This window comes from Phaseolus vulgaris, chromosome 3 (genome assembly GCF_051622355.1).
Source record: "Phaseolus vulgaris cultivar YP4 chromosome 3, ASM5162235v1, whole genome shotgun sequence".
Lineage (NCBI taxonomy): Eukaryota > Viridiplantae > Streptophyta > Magnoliopsida > Fabales > Fabaceae > Phaseolus > Phaseolus vulgaris.
Window position 1 is genome coordinate 32,059,215 of NC_143500.1, and position 22,709 is coordinate 32,081,923.

Below are 22,709 nucleotides of genomic sequence, written 5' to 3' on the forward strand. Positions count from 1 at the left end.
TTCTCTTCCCAGAGTATAGGCGCGTCCCTTGGAATGACTAAAATAACTCTCCCTCCTCACTACATCTTTAATATTTTTTCAAATTATTTTTTTTAAAAAAATTCACTTCAAAATTCAATGAACTTAAAAAAATATAATAAATTATTATTATTTTAATTCCAGTTAAGTGTAAATTAAATTAATTGAATGCACAAGAGAAATTGGAACTGCACCCACCCCATGATGTGACCTGGATTGAAATAAAATAAATTATTACTAAATTTAATTGAATTGTCGGCGACTTTTCTAACGCCACATCCCAGAGGGTAAACAAAAAAACAGGAGTCAAAATTATGTGTATTTATTTTTATTTTAATTTGAATGAGAAGAAAGTAATAATGAAATGGTTGAGAATTTTGTGAGGTTTCTTTTTCTGTTCTGCACATTTTTTTCTTCTTCTCCAACTTAGACGCGCAGTGAGTTGTAGTACTCTTATCACCTACCGTCGCTCGCTGCACTGTTGCATTTACAAACCCAACCATTTTGCGCAGTGAAATTCAAATTCCTCTTCATTCGCCCTTTCATTCTCGCTAAATTAGGAAACACCATTTCTCTCCACCAGATCCGGTGGTGGATCAGCGTCGAATCGCTCTCATTCTTCGAATGCCGCTTCAGTTCCTGTGATTTCCGCTGCCTCGGAATCCGGAACTGTGTTGTCATTCTTCTGCCTCTTTTGCTTCTCCGAAATGCTTATCCTCAGTCCTGTTACTCCCGGTCAGGTACGTCCTCTGGTTCGATCTTCTAGAGCCATCAGATCTTGCACCGACTTCTATTTTCTCGCCGCTAGTTACTCATTTATGTTTATTTTTCACCGTGGAATTTGATGTGGTGTGCTTATGCGATCGACCGATTCTTGTTTTTTCGCCGCTAGTTAATCGTTGCCTTTTTGGAATTTGACGTGTCTGTGTTTGTGATTGGTGATAGCTATTGATTCTTCGGTTCTTGACGCTTGCAGGTCTCGTTCTTGCTCGGGATCACTCCGGTCGTTGTGGCATGGATATATTCGGAGATATTGGAGTATCGGAAAAACTCTGTCTCGTCCAAAGCGTAAGTTCGATTGGATCGATAACTCTGGCGTGAGTTTTTACTTGCGCCTGCTTTTTGCATTTTACGGAAATGTAGCTTCTGCGAATTTCGAGATAACTAGAAAATTAATTGATCACTTATAGTTGGTCACAATTGGATTAACGTACGTATATTTATGTCGCAATAGCGGGTTTTTAGTTATGAATTATGATGCTACCGTTATGCAACTTCTGTTTTTTGTTTAATCCCCCACAATATTTTAGAATAAAGAATGTCATAATCCGACATGGATGAATTAATTAAGTGGCAGAGTCAAGTGTTTTGTCTGAGATTTATAGTTTGGAGGTTCTTTAAGAAATTTTATATTATTCCAACGTTTAAGAATGTAAGTGCATTAGAAAATTATTGCCATGATTGATTTCTTATGGAAGTTGTTCTCGTTAGTGGTCACTCGGACATCAACTTAGTTGAAATGGGTAGTGATGCTGTTAAAGACGAAGACAAAGCAGTTTTATTGGAGGGAGGAGCTCTACAGTCAGGATCCCCGAGGGCGCGGAGCTTAACTGCCTCACCATCAATTATCCGGTTTGTAATCCATGTCGCTCTTGTTTTTTCTTGGTTGAATTATGGTTCTATATTTTGTTATTTTGACTTTGCTTAAACTTGCACTTACATGCTTGGTGTTTTCCTTATTTCTTCAGATTCCTTTTGATGGATAACTATTTCCTTCTTGAAAACCGTTTGACGCTTAGAGCGATGTAAGTAAATCATATGAAATGAGAATTAATTGTTTATGTGGATCAAAGTTCAAACTAATTGTTTTTCATTTCCTCTTTTTTTTCGTCTGCGATAGGTCGGAATTTGGTCTCCTTCTGGCTTACTTTTATCTGTGTGACCGCACGGATTTCTTTGCCTCGTCAAAAAAGGTAGATAGTTTAATCAGGATATTTCTCTTCTGTGTTTCATTTCTTGATGAGTATTATTTTGTGCTTGGATAGGCAGTTCAGCAAACAAATATTGCTGCATATTGGCATGGCGTATTAGCTTTAACAGAACTATTACCTTCTTATTTTTTCAACAAAATTACATCTTTTGTGGCACTTCATATTTCTTTTGTTTCTGTAACCGTGACTTCCTTTAAGATACACTATAAGAAGTCAAAGTGCGAACTTAGGAAAATCCAAGAAAGGCTAAAATCTCTTTTAAATAAAAAATTGACCAACGATTGGAATCAATCATTAAAGTAGAGGGAGAAGAGTAAGGACATAGGAGTGAATTACTTGTTGCGTCAAGACACATAATGCACAATGTACCACCTTAGCCAGTGCCCATTGCTATTGATCATAGGTTATAAAAATCAGTATTCTTAATTGCTGTGAAAGCAGTAATATATATTTAAAAATTATCCTTGTCATGTGGCTACTATACATAAGTGATATAATCTTTGTCAACGATCATCTGTTTTTGCAGAGTTACAATAGGGATATCTTCCTATTTCTCTATTTTCTCCTCATCATAGTTTCGGCAATGACTTCCTTTAAGATACATCAAGACAAGTCACCTTTTTCTGGTAAATCCATCCTTTATTTAAATAGACACCAGACTGAAGAATGGAAAGGCTGGATGCAGGTTGGTCACTTTTTCGGTTGATGTTGCTTTTCTCTTTTCATTTATGCTGGAAAAACTCCCTGAAACTTCTTAATCATGCAAGTTCCTGACCCCCTAAAATTTATACATTTAGTAATAAGGAAATACAGTTCAGTTTGTTGTAGATTTTTTCATCAGATCTTCTGATTATTCAACTCTTGCTGTACTTATAGTTAATAATGTAAATTCTTCACATTTTAACATTTCAAATTTCTAATGTTTGACATCCATAACAGGTTTTGTTTTTAATGTACCATTACTTTGCTGCATCTGAAATATACAATGCAATCCGTTTGTTCATCGCTGCATATGTTTGGATGACTGGATTTGGGAACTTCTCATATTATTATGTTCGTAAAGATTTTAGTCTGGCCAGATTTGCTCAGGTATGCAATTTCCTTGAACAATAAAAGCTTGCTTTTTTATATTTGGTCTGTACTAACTGCAGCTTATTTCTTAATTTCTCTGGTTGAGCAGATGATGTGGAGGCTTAATTTCTTTGTGGTGTTCTGTTGTATTGTACTGAACAACAGTTACATGTTATACTACATCTGCCCTATGCATACACTTTTCACTCTTATGGTTTATGGGGCACTTGGTATTCTCAACAAGTACAATGAGATTGGGTCAGTCATTGCTGTGAAAATCATTGCTTGCTTCTTGGTTGTTATCTTGGTATGGGAGATACCTGGAGTCTTCGAATTGCTTTGGAGTCCATTCACTTTCTTTCTCGGTTAGTAACATTTTCGATATTTGACTTCACCACTAAAAGAACAACAGATCTTGCTAACTGGAAGTTTTCTTTAAAATTGCAGGTTATACCGATCCAAATCCTGCCAAATCACATCTTTCCCGCTTGCATGAATGGCATTTTCGCTCAGGGCTTGATCGCTACATCTGGATAATTGGCATGATTTATGCTTATTATCATCCAACTGTAAGTTTCTCATTTTTTATGTTTCTGAAATAATTCAAACAAATCTTACATTTAGTTCATCCTCTTTGATTGAGTGATGATTATGAAGCAGGAAAATATCTCCGAATTCTGTCTCCTCTTTCTTTTTTCATTTTCCTGTGAGTTGAGTACTTTGTTGACTGTGACATGGTATTATAAGGTTGAACGATGGATGGAAAAATTGGAGGAAGCTGAAATCAAGCGCAGAATATCAATCAAAGCAACTATAGTGCTGATATGCTCGTTGGTATTATATTTTTTAATAGCATTATTATATTAGCATACCTTTGCTTTGTTTTATTTGATAGCGCTGACCATTTGAGTTAATTTCTAGGTGGGTTATTTATGGTTTGAGCATATATACAAGCTGGACAAGCTTACATACAATACATACCATCCTTATACCTCGTGGATTCCCATAACGTATGTTCATTTTTCCTTAACATTTCATTTAGGAGGAGGGGGAGGAACCCTATGGGATAGACCTTTTCAGTTATTAATGTGGCACATTTTTATTTGACAGGGTTTACATATGCTTGCGGAATGTTACACAAAGTTTCCGTAGCTATACACTGACACTTTTTGCGTAAGTTGTCTTTGTAGAAGTACAATCTTTTATTCTTCTTCTCTTTCCTTCTCTTTTACATGCAAACACATGGGCATGCCTTCAACTCAATGACCTAATTTACCGCTAAATGCTGTCAAATTTAACTTTCTTCACTTTTTTAAGGCTGGTAATTTGTTAATTTATTTATAATGCTTCTACTTCTGCTAGATGGCTCGGGAAGATAACACTTGAGACTTACATCTCCCAGATCCATATCTGGTTAAGGTACTACTTTTAGCATTTATTGATGCTTTACTGGATATTATGTATTTGTTGTCCTAATGAGTCGAGGGGTTGTTTGGTGCACATGTAGTCAGTGACAACCATATTCGATTCCTAGGCCTGACCTGGATACATGTTTGGGCATGTAGGATTTCACTTGTTTGGCATGGTATAATAGATGTCTAGAATTGTTCATACATTTGTTTCGTTACACTCAATGTTGAGCATTTAATTTTGAATAATTTTAATTATTATTTTTTGGTGGGGTGATAACTTCGAATTTAGAAAATATGATGTGTATTAACTATCAATTTGCCATATAAAAAACATAACATGGAATATGCTTTGCACTAGAAATGTGGGCAATTAGGACTTAAACTGTTGGATGATTAGCTCGTCCTTGAGGGGTGAAAAAGATTTTGCTTAACTAATTTGCTTATTATTTCTAAAATTTGGTTCTTACTGCAGCAGGTCGAAAGGGGAAAATGCATAATATACATTCATGCACAATTGCTTTCGTGCTTGATGCAACTTGTGTACATGTGTAGTGTGATTATTTTTGTTATTTATCTGAATATATTAATTTTTCCTTTGTGCAATTGGCTGATTTTTTAGGTCAGGTGTTCCAGACGGACAACCCAAATTGTTGCTTTCCCTGATCCCAGACTACCCAATGTTGAACTTCATGCTTACTACTTCCATATATGTTGCAGTAAGTAAAAAGCACAAGTTGGATTGAGATTTTTTATGCTGATTGATTCTGATTTTAACATTCTTTGCAGATTTCCTGTAGGCTTTTTGACCTGACAAATACACTCAAGGTGGCATTCGTGCCCAGCAAAGACGACAAGCGTCTTGTACACAATTTAATTACAGCAACAACAATCTCAGTTGTTTTATATTCTTTGTCCTTTGGCTTCCTTAGGTTACCTCAAATGTTGGTAAGTGTTGTTGCAATAACATGATATGGTCCGAGTCACTTAAATTATTCTTATATTAAGCAATCTGCCGGTTAAGTTCATACTTGCTTCCATACACAACACCTGATTACATGCATGTGTATGGAAGCACAAAAGACAGGCATGAGATTTTCTTACATGTAACACAACATAGTTTGGTGGTAACATACATGATAACGAGGCTGGTAAGAAAGACAGTTTTTTGCTTGCTTGCCTTATGGATAAATTGTTTGGCTTCTTGACAGAGTTTTAGAAAAGGCTACTATAAAACTAATCTAGCATTAAAGAGCTACATAAAAGCAAAATAAACTTTCACTTTTGTCATGGATCCTAACACTTCTGTTGAATGCGACATTGTTTGAGTGAATAATATCTAGAGATATGTCATGTCAAATTAGGAAGCTATGCTACCACCATAAATGAGATGCAGCCTTCTTGTGTAAACATTTGCATTGTTTGAGTGAATTTTATCGTTTACATTTGCATTTCATGCCCCATACATTTAACTAAATCTAAATATGCACAAATTCGCAGGTTTGAAAATTTGAACATGTATATACTGTTGCAAGCTTCTATGATAGTTTCCTGTGGAATGGAAGAGTACCGAGCCAGCTGCTACCATTGGTTTGTTAGGCAAACTCTTTTACCGAAAGACGCATTCATCTATTTTTTGAGTTACAGAAAAAAGTGAACTTGTACCACAAGAAGTAATATTGAATCATTCTAATAGGCTAATAGCTGCAGTTTTAGGGGTTTGGAAGTTGTATAGATCGAGGGTGGGTGCATGACGTTGCAATTTTATTTTGTTTTTTTATATCATGCAACCTCATTTTTTTTAGTTGTTGTAAAATAGTCTCAGCTTATATTTCCACATACTATTTTATACATCTAACAGTAAATGAGACCGTTATAAAGAGGGAACTATAAATTGTGCCCGTATGTCACTGTATTTTAGGATTTGAGAGTTGGATTTAGCTATTTTTTAAAGGAATTTGGATTTAACTTGATAAAACAAAGTTATGATTGACTTTTTTTTATGTTCCTTTTGCACTTTATTTGTACTAAATGCAGGGTAGTACTATTAGACTAGTTGTGTGGATAATATGATAGGTGATACCTTTTTATTGAGTATGTGGGAATTGAAGATGCCATCTTAAAATTTGAAATACCAATTATCTCAATCTAATAAAATTGATACATAAAACAAAACGATATCCAACAGAGAAAATCGAAAATCCAGTTTCAACTATGTGGTATGTGGTGTGTTTTTTTGGGTAATTGAATGTTTTCATCAAACAAAAATAAAAAGGATGTAGAAGTAAAGAAAGAAATATGGACAAAAGAGTTTACACTGCATGGGAAGGATCAATTGCTAAATGCATTCGATGAATTACATAAAGAAGCAAAAGATTTCTCATAGATTAAATTAATTTAAAAGAGAGAATAAATGATTTGAAAATTGCAAGAGGAAAATAATTGTATTGGACTAGAGCGTTGGGCTCAGTGATCAGTAATCGAACATCGACACCTGTGTCAAACAGGTTAGCTCGATGGTCTGGTTGTGATAATGGGTCACGAAAGTGGACTTAAGGTATGTGTGCGTTGAGAGGTTCATTCATATACTCAACTTGTATAAGGCCTGGTCAGTGAAAAAGTGTGAGTGGTGTGTTTAGTACATTTGGGTTTAGCACAAGTAAAATATTCAATAAATACTCTAAAAACGTCTAAGCCCAAAAGTGTTAGGGTTTTGGGGATAAACTGCATGCATGATACGTAAAAGCTTGTACGCTTACAGTGGATAGATGGATCCCTGATGCAGGTACATGAGTTGGTACCCTGGCGATCATGCTGTTAAGATTATGCACTCCAAGGAGGAAAGATTCTGGCGGTTGTCGTACTAAGATTGTGCACATTGTAACAGACTCTCCTCCCATCATACCTACTTTCACTCGAGATAAGGTTCTCATGAGAGAAGGGTTGTTACAAGAAGTAACCTAAAAGTATTCTATAAAAGGGACTAGAGATCCCTGGTAAAGGTACACTGACTGAAACTACTTACTTACTTATTGTTTCTATAAGCCCTGTACTGACTTGATCGTCGGAGTGCAATCAACACGTACGACCCCTTCTGTTTCAACAGAGTCGCATTCCAATATTTAAAGGAAAGAGCAAATTCCAGTAGAGGCAGACGGAGTCACAGCCTGTTCCCATAGTCAACCGGCGACCAGGTCAACCGACAAGAATATTTGGCGCCTATCGTAGGGCTCGATAAAACTAGGTCCCATCCACAATTGTGTTCAAGCTACCAGGTGATATGAGGAATACTCAACAAGGCCCATCTGGAAAGGAGGAAGGTGACAATGCCACCCTACAACAACTCATGGAAACCGTCAACACTCTCCAGTAGGCAGTGGCAACATCCAAGGCTGACCATGAGAGGGTTTTGGCTGAGGTATGGGTCGAGCAGGCCCACAAACAAGACCAATTCAGGGTCGATCTGGACGCATCGCGAGCAAGCAATGAAGAGTTACGCAGGGCAATGAGGAGCTGCAGAGAGATCTACAACGCTTGGGGGAACGCATAGTAGGGTAACAAAGCCCACATATTCGAGTTAGAGCTCGCCCCATGCCGTTCTCCCAGGCGATCATGAATGTCGTGATATCAACCAATTTCATGACACCCAGAATTACTTTCACAAGTATCGAAGACCCGGAGGCCCACATCACGGCTTTTCATACTCAAATGATGATCTCTGGAGGAACATTCACCATGCATTGCAAATTGTTCATTGTGACGTTCGCAGGCACGACATTGGATTGGTTCATTGGTCTCCCCGATGGACACATCACCTCATTCGATCAGTTCTCTACATTGTTCAGGGAGCAAGTCATATTCAACCGTGCTCCACCCCCTGTCTTTTTCGACCTCTTTGGGGTGAAGCAGTACCAAGGAAAGCCCCTGAAGGACTTCCTGAATCGGTTTGGGGCGTTGGTGGTAAAGCTCCACACCAAGGATGAAGCTTTGATGGTGCACGCCTTTGGGCGGGGAATTTTGTTAGGGCTGTTCAGCGATTCTTTGATAAGGAATCGGGCGAAGACGTTTAGTGAGATCCAGCGATGAGCTGTTGCCCACATTGACGCCGAGGAGCAGGTAACGGTAAAACGTGGAAGCGTTGGGCTGATAAAGCCCTGGGAAAGCATCCAAGCTCAACCCATGAGAGTACATGAAGTTGCGACGAAGAAGAGATCACCAACCAGGCATGAACCCTACGAACCGAAAAAGCATCAGACTAGGGCGAGAGTCAAGGGAGACCTGCCCAGTCGACACAAGTTCAAAATGAGCTACAAGGAGTTGACTTGACAAGTTGAAGTTCCCCTCGAAGAGTGACAAGAATTTGAGGCCAAGTAAGGGCACCTGGTGCGAGTTCCACAAGGCCTTCGGGCACGACGTGCGAAACTGTATAGCACTGGGATACCAATTGGCTGATTTGGTGGAGGATGGCTTCCTGAAGGAATATCTAGAGGAAGGTCAAGAAGCCTCGACGGTGGTGATCCCAACAGTGGATCAAGGACACGAAGTGCCAGTCCATGGCGAGGTCAACACGATCTCTAGGAGGTTCTCAGGGGGAGGATGCACCACCTCCCAGCGAAAGAAGTATGCTAGAGAAGTGATGGCAGTAGAGGCGCGGGAGACTGACCAATCGCCTGAGCTCGACATTTACTTTACTAAGGCTGATTCACAGGTCTCATTTAACAAATTGCAGTTGTCGCTCGACCAACTGAGACCATACGACGATTGTTTGTACAACTTCTCGGGAGACCAGGTAGAAGTAAGGGGCACGTGGAGTTAAAGACGACCTTCACAGACGACACCTCATCTCGAACCATCAATATCAGATACCTCGTCGTTAACGCTTCTTCAGCTTACAACATCTTCCTAGACAGGCCTTCCCTGAACAGGTTAGGAGCAGTGGCCTCAACGAGGCACATGAAAATGAAGTTGCCTTCCCTTGAGGAAGGGGTAATTACCATCAAGTATGACCAGAAGGTGACAAATAAATGCTACGAGAATATTTTGAAGACTAAAAGAGGAGTATGCTCGATCACCGCCCAGCCTCAAGAGGTAGAAGGGGTCACCTGTGCGGAGATTGCCCAGGAAAGGCGACCTGAGCTTGTAGGTGAGGTTCAGGAAAGAGAGATCGGAGGAAAGAAGTTCAAGCTTGACAAGTCCTTAAGCCAAGAAATGCAGAACCAGATCGTCGAAGTCATAGCACGATATCTACGCCTTTGCATGGTCTGCCTCGAACATGCCGACATCGACCTTGACTTTTTGTGCCATTGTCTCACGATGGATCCAAAGGTCAGACCTGTCCTACAAAGGCGAAGGAAGTTCAACGAAGAAAGACGCCTGGTCATTAGGCAAAAGACTCAAAAACTGTTAAGTGCTGGCCATATAAGGGAAATCCAATACCCTGAGTGGTTGGCAAACGTGATGTTGGTCAAGAAGGCCAACGAGAAGTGGAGAATGTGCGTCGATTTCACGGATTTTAACAAGGCCTGTCTGAGGAATTCATATTTGCTGCCCAGCATCGACGCCTTGGTGGATAGTGCGTTAGGCTGACAACTTCTCAACTTTCGGGATGCCTTCTCAGGGTATAACCAAATTCGGATGCACCCCCAAGATGAATGCAAGAAAACATTCATGATAGAGTTTTCTAGCTATTGCTATAAGGTGATGCACTTCGATCTTAAGAATGCTGGCGCAACCTACCAAAGGCTGATGGACAGGGTTCTCGCCCCCATGATTGGGCGAAACGTGCAGGCGTATGTGGATGACATGGTCGTCACCTCCAAGGAGAAGGACAAGCACATTGTCGACTTATAAGAGCTATTCACCACAATGGCCAGATACAATTTGAAGCTGAATCTCGAAAAATGTGTATTCGAGGTAGAAGCAGGAAAATTCTTGGGGTTTCTCCTCACCGAACGGGGAATAGAGGCAAACCCTAAGAAGTGTGTGGTGATCATCGCAATGAGGAGCCCAACCTCAGTGAAAGAGGTACAACAACTAACAGGACGAATGGCCACCCTGTCCCGATGTTTATCAGCTGGAGGAGATCGGGGGCATCCCTATTTCCAACATTTGAAGAGGAACAACCGATTTGTGTGGACAAGCGAGTGCGAAGAAGCATTCCTCAAGCTGAAGGAGTACTTGGCCAGCCCGCCTGTTCTGTGCAAACCGTGGCTAGGTACTCCCCTCCGTCTTTACTTCGCTATCACGGATCGAGCGATCATCTTGGTCATAGTGCAGGAGCAGGATCACGTCAACAAGCCTGAGTATTTTGTTAGCAATGTGTTGTAGGGGCCTGAGGTGCGCTATTAGGCCATTGAGAAGGTAGCCTTAGCAGTGATATTTCATAGCTCGGAGGCTCCGCTACTATTTTCAAAGTTTCACAGTGATCGTAATGACCGACCTTTCCATTCGTAAGGTCTTGCAGAAACCTGATGTGGAGGGACGAATGGTGTGCTGGGCGGTCAAGCTGTCCGAGTTTGATGTGCAGTACGAGTCCAAAGGACCTATCAAGGGCAAATTTATGCTAACTTTGTAGTAGAGCTCCTCCTCGGCAGCCACTTAGTTAGAGAGTGGAGATTTAGTGGGTCCTCTCTGTGGATGGTCCTCTAACCAGCAAGGAAGTGGAGCTGGTATAATCCTTGAGGGACCAAACGACTTACTAATCGAGCAGACCCTAAGATTCGCTTTCAAAGCCAGCAACAACCAAGCTGAGTATGAAACATTGGTGGCAGGAATGTTACTAGCCAAAGAGATGGGCGTTTGAAGTTTGTTGGTAAAAAGTGACTCGCTGCTTGTAATTGGACAAGTTACTGGTGAGTACAAGGCCAAGGATCCCCAAATGGTCTCATATTTAAAGTATGTGATGCTCTTATAAGAGAACTTTGCTACGTTCGAGCTAGTGCACGTTCCTAGGGAGCACAATGCCTGAGCCGACTTACTGACCAAGCTCGCCAGCTCGGGCAAGGGGGGCCGACAGAGGTTAGTTATCCAGGAAACCCTTATCACAGGCTGCATGGAGAAGGTCCAACAGGTGAGTATCTTAAAGGCCGGAAGAAGAGGGCATCAATCATTGACACAAGAAACGCTAAGAGTGCCCAAGGTAAGTGCTTATGACTTGTCAGTGTGAGAATCATCTAACGTTTGCTTAATCAACGTAGGTGAAACTTGGATGACACCTTATAGGCGTTACCTGACTGATGGCCTACACTCACCCTATCTTGTCTTGTGTGAGCAGTGAGCAGTGCACACGTATCATGGTTGAGCTCCATGAAGGTATTTGTGGAAGTCATATCGGTAGACGAGCTCTCTCATCGAAAGGTATTCGAGCAGGGTATTATTGGCCAACCATGAGGGAAGACTGCACGTGGTATGCGTAGCAGTGCAAAAAATGTTGGGTTTAATAGTGCCAAAGTTCAAGAGGGGGGGTGAATTGACCTTTTAAAACTTCTTCGCAGAAACAGTGTTTAACCCAGTTTTACAGAAAATAAATCGATTTATGTTAAAATGAACAGATTTATTTCAGCACTGTTTTTGTTTGAAAAGCTTTTAATTCAGCAAGGTTAATCACAAGATTATGCAGTGAGAATTTCCAGCAGCACACACACAAATATCAGATTTGAAAAACAGTGAAACACAAATACAACAAGCTTCAATTTCAAGCAAGTGATTAAGGTTCAATTGATAACATGCTAGTTAATTGAGTGACCTTTGCAAACAAGCTATTCCAGTGACTTTTAACAGACTATGAGTGTTCTTCTTGATGTCAAGAAATTTTCCAGAAATTAAGAACAATGAATCACAAAACAGCAAGCTTCAACTTTAAGCAATTTGTTTAAGGTTCAATTAGTAGCATTGACAGTTTCTTGAACAGCCTATCACAGTCAATCTGTTCCAATGGTTTTAGCAGATTCTGTATGTTCTTATCAGATTCAAACACCTTTTTCAGAAATCAAGAACAGTATGCACAGTGCCCAGAAAGAACAGATTTATTTTCAATTGAACAGATTTATTTCTTTGCTGTTTTATCAATTATGCAGAAACGAAATTGCAGAGAGAGAGAGAGAATGAACACAAGCAATTATATTGGTTCACTCAACCTGAGCTACATCCAGTCTTCACCAACAACAGGTGGAATTCACTAACACACAGTACAATCAAGTACACTTCCCACTGTTCTTGAAACCTACAAGAACTTAGGTACTCTTGCTGAAAAAACCTATTTCAGCACTCACACACACACATCCACTCTCCAAGAACACCTATCAAGAAGAGGATTCAACCAAACTATTACAAGTAATAAGAAGTGAAACGACTACACCTGATTGAGGTAACAAAGATCAGCCTTAAACCAGTAGGCAAGATTGCTAGAACAGTAGCTGCACCTCACACCAAGCTTTTGGAACCAAACCAAGAACAAGCACTTTGTGATTTTCGAAATCTTTGAAGAACAAATGCTAATCCTTTGTAAACCTTTGATTCTCTGCTGTAAAACTTGTTTTTGCAAATGTATGAACTGTTGAATTGATTATTTAACTCAGAAAACAAGTTTGCATTTAATAGAAAGCCAGCTTATAACAGATTTTTGAAAAACAGTTAAAGCTGTTATAAAATGAACAGATTGAAAATAAAATGAACAGATTTATTTTCAAAAAGCAGTTAGAGAATCTGTTAAGTGAGGAGACTTAGTCAACCATTATGGTGCAGAGATAAAACTGAAAACGTTTAAGCTTGTCATGGCACCAGAGAGAAAAAGAATCTATTCATTTACAGATGAACAGATTTATTTTTTCAAAACGAAAACAGAGAAAGTTTAACTATTTGAAACTCATTCGTTTTGAAAAGAAGAAGACTTAGTCAAAATACCTGATGCGCAAAATCAAATTTTTACAAGACTTTAGCCAAGGCATCAGTGAAGAAAATGAATCTGTTTATTTAGAAGAGAACATATTTATTTTTATGCAGTAAAACGTGTTTTTGTGTAAAACATGTGAAAAACAGTTTTAGAAAACTTATGCTTGTTCTTAACACATGGCCAGTGGTTATGAGGTGAGTTACTCAGCAAAAAGCTACTCTTAGACAACCTCTAAGCACTAACTAAGACATACTTAAAGCAAAGCACAAATACATGGAAAGTACATAAATGTCTTCATCAAACACTACATACAAGTCTTCATCAAACACAATCTTGAAGGGGCAGCAACCATCTTCAACAATCTCCCCCTGTTTGATGGAGACAAATCCCCATAGCTAACCTCATAGCTTTGTTGCTTTAAGTACCTGCACTAGACTTTAAACCAGAATTGCACCTGCACTGCACCAGATTTTAAACCAGAAAAGACAGCAGTATTGCATAGCATAAGACATGGTTTTAAGGTGCAGAATTAACTCCCTGTATCAGCTAGCTTCACCTAGCATGGTGAGCTATTTTTCTCCCCCTTTGGATTCATCAAACAGCATATAAGCATAGGGAATAAAGAGATATAAAGCAGAAACCACAATCATAATAGTTCAGGAACAGAAAACCAAATTGTTCAACATTACAGAAACTTTAAAACTGATAAAGAAAGCATTAAAAACAGAAAACTACTGATTCTTGTAGTAAAGCTCTGCAAGCTGTGCCTGAACCCCTTCAATCTGATCATCAAGGTGTTGGAACCTTGCATGAGTAGTCTCAAAGTGTGCCCTTTGTTCTGCAGACATGACATCAAGACGGTACAGCACTTGCCTCTCAAACATAGACATTGGTTCTCCACGGTATTCTGGACTTTGATAGGCAACTATGGCATTTGCAGCAACTTCCTCATGTTCAGATTGGGCAGCAGGTGAGTCATCATCCATAGAAACAACTTCATCCACATCCTCATGTTCTGCTTGAGAGTCATTCTCCTTGAGAACCACCCACTTGTTTTCAATTTTGTGAAAACCCATTTTGGTGAGAGTTGAAGTATCAATCTCACTTACAGCTTTGATAGGGTCATTTCTCTCATTTGTAACATCAACACCAAAGTAATCAATTAATTTGGAAACAAGAATAGCATAGGGAAATCTGTAATCAGCCAACCTTTTTGACTTGAGCATGTGTTCATTGACAATGAACACCCAGTTTACCTTAATCTGGTTCATGATGCAATATAGGAGAATGAGATCCTCTTCATGTAGGACAGCATGGTTTGTTCCTCTTGGAATCAGTTGCCAAGCTATAATGTAGGCAACTAGACGTGGAGTGAGGTTCAAATGCCCTGCATGGAACCTGTTTATGCTTTCTGTAGGATTCCTCATGCAACTTTTGTAATATTGCAGCTTGTTGAATTCTGAAATTCCACTGGTATTTCCTTTCCCTACTTTCAGTCCAGCATATTTTATTCCAGCCACAGAATTCCACACCTCACTTGTGATCTTCATCTTTGTCCCTTTCACATAAGAGACAACATTCTTCCCATCCAATGTGAGGTTAGTATAAAACACCTTAACCAAGTCAGGATAGACATTACCCGTTAATTCCAGCATCTTTTTCAGTTTCTGGTGCTTCAACACAGTCCTTGTTTCTACCAGTTTTTCAGATTTCAGCCAGTTGAAATCCAGCACCTTGGGTATGTTGATCTGCTTCCTGCTTGTTTCATGAATGTAGGCATTGATGCCTTCTTCATTTCCAGCGAACCATCCTTCTAACACACCTTGAGAAGTGGTTTGCTTTCCCTTGCCTTTCTGTTTTTGTCTTGAAGACGAAGCCATGGTAACCTGAATTCTTTTCTTGATTTCAAATGGTGAGAATAGAAAGAGAATGGCCAATGTGGGTAGCAAGTATTCACACAGATTTATAGCAGAATAAATGGATTGATATGGCAGTTATGAGTGGATATGCATGAAGATATTATGCTCTGAATTTGTGCAGAGAATCTTTGAAAATATGCACCAAATCTTTAGGGTCACGATGCATACACTCAAATTCTTATTGAGCACCCAAACCATCAAATCGGTTACATAACCATGACCAAAACTGATACCATATGATGAGAATCAAATAAAGGAGGCTTTTATTAATGGAGGAAAAGGACATCCACCCTCACATTTGAAGTTCTTCCTTCTAGTCTTCTCAAAATTAAAAGAAGACATAAAATAAAGATGAGGCCCAAGCCCAAAGCCCAAGCCCAAGCCCAAGAAGGCCAAAGCCCAAAGAGCCCAAGTCCATCCCATGAGGGGCAAGGCCAAGCTTTGAAATACTCTTGTATAGTTTTAGGAGGTGTGGTTATTAAATAAAGGTGTGTGAAAATGTAAAATAAAGTCACATTGTCCATGTGACTTAGGAGAGTGGTGTAGGTGTAGTTTTTGAGAGGTGTCATAGTAGAAAAAGGTCACACCTCCCATGTGACTTGTTTTTGGTGGGAATTTCAAATGAGTTTATTTGAAATTTCCCACTTATTTTTCAGCACCTTAGGCTATAAATAGAGGTGCTTCCTTTGTAAAATTCAGATTTGAATTCATCTAAAGAAACTATACTCAAAATTGGAGTGAGCATTTGGAGAGCTTTTGAGCTTCTACTCTAGTCTTATCTTGAAGGACCATGGTTTCCTCAAGTGGCGGCTTCCACACTCATCTAGGAGCATCCATTCTTCTAGTGGCGTGATCATCCAACCATTCCTCCATCTTCATGAGCATTCTCTTCTCCTTCCTTTCTTCTTCTTCAATTTGTTCTTATTGCCTTGAGTTTTGAGTTGTTTTTGTTTCGGTTCCTTTAATTTTCCAGCACCTATTTTCTGTTTAGTTTTTAAATTCTGTTCGGTTCTTTTGTTTTGAAGTTCAATTCTGTTCGGTTTGTTCTTTTCCTTCTCCTTTGTTGATTCAATTTGACAATATTTGGTTCATCCAAATGAGTTTGGGATTTGGTACTTGTTTTGGTGAGTTCTTGATCTTAGAACTATGATCCAACTTCTAAGAAAGTGCCTCTACATTTTCCAGCTCAAGGTGATTCCTCAAAGTGTCAAGAATCTTGTTCTATGTGGCTATTGGAATCACATCATGTGGTATCATGAGTCTTAGGTTCATTCTTGTTTAATTGTTGAGTTGTGTGCACTTTATTTCAAGAGCTCTTTTTAATTTCTTGCAATTTAAGTTTCTGTTTTAGAATTTTAATTGAGTTTTCTTGCTGTTTTTCTTTTGCTCCAAGTGTTTGAGGAAAGGTTTATGGCACTCATAATTCTTATGAGTATGGTTGCTCTTTTGGAATGGCATTATCCTTCCTAGAGTTTACCTTAAGCTTCCTTTCATTTGTTACAATTTGTGTTGTGTCTTTTAATTTTTGAATCATGTCAAGTTGTGTCTTAGTCATGTTATTCCATATATGTCATTACTTCTAGTAGTACTTTTATTGTTTTGATTGTTTCTTGCTTTGGTGTCATATAATTTTCTGAATTGATGTTGATCCTTTGTGCATTTTCTTTTTAGAATTGAGTTCATACTTGTATTCTAGACCTATACAAGTTCCAATACATCATTTTCTATTATGTCTTTGCTAGTTCATCATTCTGTTTTTTTTATTCCTATTAGGTTTCCTCTGTTTCTGAAAAGAGTGCTTACTGTTTTTCCTTATTGCAACTGATTTACGTACTGTAAAATTCTGAAATTCTGGATTTGAGATATTCAAAGTGTTAGAAAAGAATAGAAAAAAGAATCATTCAAAAATATGAAGTACACAAAAAATGATAAATAAAATAAAAAAAGTGTACATTCCTGCTGAAAAAAATACGGTAATCTGGCAGTGATTTTAAAAAATTTATTTCTCTCAATTGGCTTACTGTTTTTAATTGATTCCAGTGCCATTATTGAGTTAACATCTTGAAGTTTCTGTGGTATAAATTTCATAATCCAGTTCGCTCTACAACGTTCCAGTTAAATCAGTGAATATCAAACACAGTTTGCATAAATTTTTTTTTTTTTCCAGTAGCTAATATTTTTGTTTTCTTCATCTACTCTAGTGCTTTTCCTTAGGTATTCTTTTGTGTGCCTACTTTTCTCATTGAGTTCTTTATTTTCTTGATTGTCTTTCATTCTTATTCTTTGAGTTTGTCTTACATATAGTATTCCTTTTGCAATTACCTTTCCTTGCTTATACCTTTTCTTGTTTGTCTTTATTGTTTCTTTGGTTTTGTGGTGGTTTGCTCTTAAGATTGGTGTGCTTGCTTTGACATATTTCATTTGAGGATTCCAAGGCCTCAAGATCAGATTGGTGCAAGAACATTATTTCTTTGAGAGTGATCTCTTTTTTCAGCCTCATTTCACTTCGGCAGTTTCATTGCCAAGCTCACTGTTTTTGCTAATTTTGTTTCTTAACTTGTTTGCTGTTTTTGTGTGTTTGCTGTTTTTTATTTGCAAAATGGCTGGCTATTCAAGTGGTGCATCTTACAAACAGCATTCTCCTTCCAAAGCTTCAGTCCTTGGTGAAGAAGAACATAGAAGAAGGAGGCATCACCATCATTCTCATGAAGAGAGCTATAACCGTGACCAAAGATATCACCAAGTGTTCAACATTGCTTGTAAAAAAGTCCCTAGTTTTAATGGTGATAGTGATCCTAATGTGTATTTAGAATGGGAGACTAAGGTTGACCATTATTTTCATGTGTATAAGGTCCAAGATGACCAAAAACTTAGATTAGTTTCTTTATCCTTTTTGGGCTATGCCAAAGAATGGTGGGATAAAATTGTAATGGACATTATATATCGCAAGAAACCTCCCGTGGTTTCTTGGAATGCTTTGAAAGAGTGTATGCGCGCGAGGTTTGTTCCTCCTTCTAGGAAGGAACACTTGTTGAAGTTCCAAAGGCTTCCTCAAGGACATAGGATGGTAGATGAATACTTTAAAGATTTTGAAACAACTTTGACTAAAATGAATATGCATGCTAATGAAGAGTCAAAGATTAAATGGTTTGTACGTGGTTTGAAAAGAGATATTAGAGATTTTGTAGAATTAAAAGAATATTCTTCTTTAAAGAGCGTGTTTCGCAAAGCCATCAAGGTAGAATCATATCTTTTGAACAAAACTTTCAAAAATACTCATGATGATGATTTCTACAACTCTTCTAGGAAGGATGCAAACAAAATTTCTCCTTCCAATTTTTCCAAACAAACCATGTTTCCAAACAAAGTTTCTACTACAAATCTTTCTACTCCTAAGTCACCTACCAAAACTTCAAATATCAAATGTTTTAAATGTTTAGGTTTTGGGCACATAGCTCTTCATTGTCCACAAAAGCAAATCTTAAAGATCAACAAGGTAAAACAAGACCTAACTCACCCACCTACCACAAGTAAACAAGAAAAAGACAAAGAAGGCCAAGTTGACATGGGTCTTATCCTTTCACCTCCAAGGTGTTTTCCTTCCTTATCTTTTTCATTACCCAAGGTTCCTATTTCACCACCATCTTGGTTAAAAAATGTTAGGGATGATTTTTTCATACCTCCTAATGGTTGTCACCATTTAAGAGGTCTTTTTCCAAAACATCACATCATTCCCAAACAAATTTTTCCAACTTGGTCGATTTATAGAACCTCCTTTTCTGAAATCCCATTATTTACAAATGCTAAGTCATGTTTACATTTTTCTTCAACTTTTAATTGTAAAACTAAACTGACTTTGTTATATGCAGGGATTCAGAATTCGTGGACGAATTCTCTCCAACTCGAGGAGTATGATGAGAATCAAATAAAGGAGGCTTTTATTAATGGAGGAAAAGGACATCCACCCTCACATTTGAAGTTCTTCCTTCTAGTCTTCTCAAAATTAAAAGAAGACATAAAATAAAGATGAGGCCCAAGCCCAAAGCCCAAGCCCAAGCCCAAGAAGGCCAAAGCCCAAAGAGCCCAAGTCCATCCCATGAGGGGCAAGGCCAAGCTTTGAAATACTCTTGTATAGTTTTAGGAAGTGTGGTTATTAAATAAAGGTGTGTGAAAATGTAAAATAAAGTCACATTGTCCATGTGACTTAGGAGAGTGGTGTAGGTGTAGTTTTTGAGAGGTGTCATAGTAGAAAAAGGTCACACCTCCCATGTGACTTGTTTTTGGTGGGAATTTCAAATGAGTTTATTTGAAATTTCCCACTTATTTTTCAGCACCTTAGGCTATAAATAGAGGTGCTTCCTTTGTAAAATTCAGATTTGAATTCATCTAAAGAAACTATACTCAAAATTGGAGTGAGCATTTGGAGAGCTTTTGAGCTTCTACTCTAGTCTTATCTTGAAGGACCATGGTTTCCTCAAGTGGCGGCTTCCACACTCATCTAGGAGCATCCATACTTCTAGTGGCGTGATCATCCAACCTATCTTCCATCTTCATGAGCATTCTCTTCTCCTTCCTTTCTTCTCTTTCAATTACTCTTGTTGTCTTGTGTTCTTGAGCATTTTTTGGTTCGACTGTCCTTAATTTTCCAGCACCTATGTTTTGGTTTTCTAAATTCTGTTCGGTACATTTGTTTGTGTTTTAATTCTGTTCGGTCTTCTCTTTTATAATTCCTTTGTTGATTCAATTTGACAATATTTGGTTCATCCAAATGAGTTTGGGAATTGGTACTTGTTTTGGTGAGTTCTTGACTTAGAACCATGATCCAACTTCTAAGAAAGTGCCTCTTTATTTTCCAGCTCAAGGTGATTCCTCAAAGTGTCAAGAATCTTGTTCTATGTGGCTATTGGAATCACATCAAAAACCGTCAAAGGTACAGAGGTTAATGTCCACTAAATCAGTCAAGCAGTCAAAGATCAGAATTTCTCTTTCCTAGTCATCAATGCATATCAGTGCAGAAAATAAACACATTTAATTGCGAATAAACAGATTTAATTTTTCACTGCTAGGTACAATTGACATTTATAATACCCAATTCATTAAGCAGAAAATTAAACCTATCTTTGGCTAATGGTTTTGTGAACAAATCAGCAAGTTGTAAATCAATACCAATGAACTTAATATCACATGTTCCATTAGATATGTGTTCCCTTAGAAAATGATGCCTTATTTCAATGTGTTTGGTTCTTGAATGCATGACAGGATTTTTGGTTAAGTTGATTGCACTTGTATTATCACACAGCAGAGGTATATGGTTAAGTAAGATACCAAAATCATTCAATTGTTGTCTTAGCCATATAGTTTGAGCACAGCAACTCCCTGCTGCAATGTATTCTGCTTCAGTAGTGGAAAGAACTACACAAGCCTGCTTTTTGCATTGCCATGAGATCAAGCTTGATCCAAGCAAATGACAGGTTCCACTTGTGCTCTTCCTATCAATTTTGCAACCTGCAAAATCTGAATCAGAATACCCAGTTAAGCTTAATGAAATGTTACCTGGATACCACAAGCCAACTTCTTTAGTTCCTTGCAAATACTTCAAAATCCTTTTGACAGCATTGTAGTGTGATTCTTTAGGAGCAGACTGAAACCTTGCACACATGCACACTGCAAACATTATATCTGGCCTGCTGGCAGTAAGATACAGCAGTGATCCTATGAGTCCTCTGTATTTGGTTTCATCAACAGAAATTCCAGCTTCATCATGATCCAAATGACAGCTTGTTGAGAAGGGTGTGCTGATTGGTTTACACTTGTCCATTTCAAATTTCTTCAGCAGATCCTTGCAATACTTAGCTTGACTTAGGAAAATGCCATCCTTGAGTTGTTTGACCTGCAAGCCTAGAAAATAGTTCAACTCACCCATCATTGACATTTCAAACTCACTCTTCATGACTTTCACGAAAGCTTCACACAATTCTCCATTGTTTGATCCAAAAATGATGTCATCCACATATACTTGGACTAGAATTGAGTCATCTCCTTTCTTCTTAATGAACAAGGTCTTATCTGATGTGCCTCTGTCATAGCCTTGAGAAGTGAGAAAATTACTTAGCCTCTCATACCATTGCCTAGGAGCTTGCTTGAGTCCATAGAGAGCCTTTTGGAGTTTGAACACATATTCTGGATGTTGATGGTCTTCAAAACCTGGTGGTTGTGAGACAAATACCTCTTCATTTATATAGCCATTCAGAAAGGCACTCTTCACGTCCATTTGAAATAGCTTGAACCCTTTGATGCAGGAGAAGGCAAGCAGCAGTCTAACAGCTTCTAACCGAGCCACTGGTGCATATGTCTCATCATAGTCTATTCCTTCTTCTTGATTGTACCCTTTAGCTACAAGCCTAGCCTTGTTTCTGGTGATCACTCCATGCTCATCCATCTTGTTTCTAAATACCCATTTTGTTCCAATTACATTCATCTCTGGTATTCTAGGAACAAGAGTCCAGACCTCATTAAGAGCAAACTGATTCAGTTCCTCTTGCATAGCTAAAATCCAGTTGCTGTCCTTGAGAGCTTCTTTCAAATTCTTGGGTTCAACTTGAGATACAAAGGCCATTGCTTCACAGAAATTGTTCAAGGATTTTCTAGTTGACACTCCTTTCTCAATGTTCCCAATGACATTATCAAGGGTTAAGTCTCTTGGGGTTTTCCACTCTTTTGGAAAACCTGCAGCTGCAGTAGATTCTTGTATAGCATGTGTATCAGCAGTATCAAAATGAATCGATTCATTTTGATTTAAAAAAAATTTAAATTCATTACTGTCAGGTTCATCAGCAGCAGTTTTAGATACACTATGATCAGTTTCATCAAAAATAACATGCATTGATTCTTCTACTATGAGCAACCTTTTATTGAAGACTCTATATGCATGACCATTCAAAGCATAACCAATGTGCACACCTTCATCAGATTTAGCATCAAACTTACCAAGATTTTCTTTGCCATTATTCAATACAAAGCATTTACACCCAAATACTCTAAGGTGGCTTACACTAGGTTTTCTGCCCTTATACAATTCATATGGGGTTTTCTTAAGAATTGGTCTTATTAAGGTCCTATTTAAGACATAACCAGCAGTATAAACAGCATCAGCCCAAAAATACTTAGGAAGCTTAGACTCATTTAACATAGTTCTAGCAAGTTCCTTTAGTGATCTATTTTTCCTTTCAACTACACCATTTTGTTGGGGTGTCCTAGGGGCTGAAAAGGTATGAGCTATCCCATGCTTCTCACAGAACCTCTCAAACTTAGCATTTTGAAACTCTCCCCCATGATCACTTCGAATTGATTTAATGCAGCAACCATTTTCATTTTGCAGAATTTTTGCTAATCTCTTAAAGGCAGTGTAAGC

The 22,709-nt window shown here is 38.4% G+C and overlaps 1 protein-coding gene across 2 annotated transcripts; it reads left to right on the forward strand.

Moving 5' to 3' along the window:
- Positions 1-313: 313 nt before the first annotated feature.
- On the forward strand, positions 314-6,394 carry RWA2 (O-acetyltransferase family protein). 2 transcript variants are annotated; one of them, XM_068607461.1, is made up of 16 exons: positions 314-758; positions 995-1,086; positions 1,510-1,650; positions 1,767-1,823; positions 1,919-1,991; positions 2,536-2,694; positions 2,949-3,098; positions 3,190-3,445; positions 3,528-3,649; positions 3,828-3,914; positions 4,002-4,090; positions 4,191-4,253; positions 4,443-4,499; positions 5,112-5,208; positions 5,279-5,437; positions 5,990-6,394. In XM_068607461.1, the coding sequence occupies exons 1-16, from the start codon at positions 726-728 to the stop codon at positions 5,993-5,995; spliced, it is 1,641 nt and encodes a 546-aa protein (XP_068463562.1). In that variant the 5' UTR covers positions 314-725; the 3' UTR covers positions 5,996-6,394. The 2 variants fall into 2 exon arrangements, with proteins under 2 accessions (XP_068463562.1, XP_068463561.1); XM_068607460.2 differs by lacking the exon at positions 5,990-6,394 and having other exon boundaries at positions 5,279-5,609.
- The last annotated feature ends 16,315 nt before the right edge of the window (positions 6,395-22,709 follow it).

Excerpts from the sequence above, each read along its gene's own strand:
- RWA2 (XM_068607460.2), top strand. The coding sequence starts at position 726 with ATGCTTATCCTCAGTCCTGTTACTCCCGGTCAG. Across the intron at positions 1,651-1,766 it reads GCCTCACCATCAATTATCCG|ATTCCTTTTGATGGATAACT; the intron begins GTTTGTAATCCA and ends TTATTTCTTCAG. Across the intron at positions 5,209-5,278 it reads CTACTTCCATATATGTTGCA|ATTTCCTGTAGGCTTTTTGA; the intron begins GTAAGTAAAAAG and ends CATTCTTTGCAG.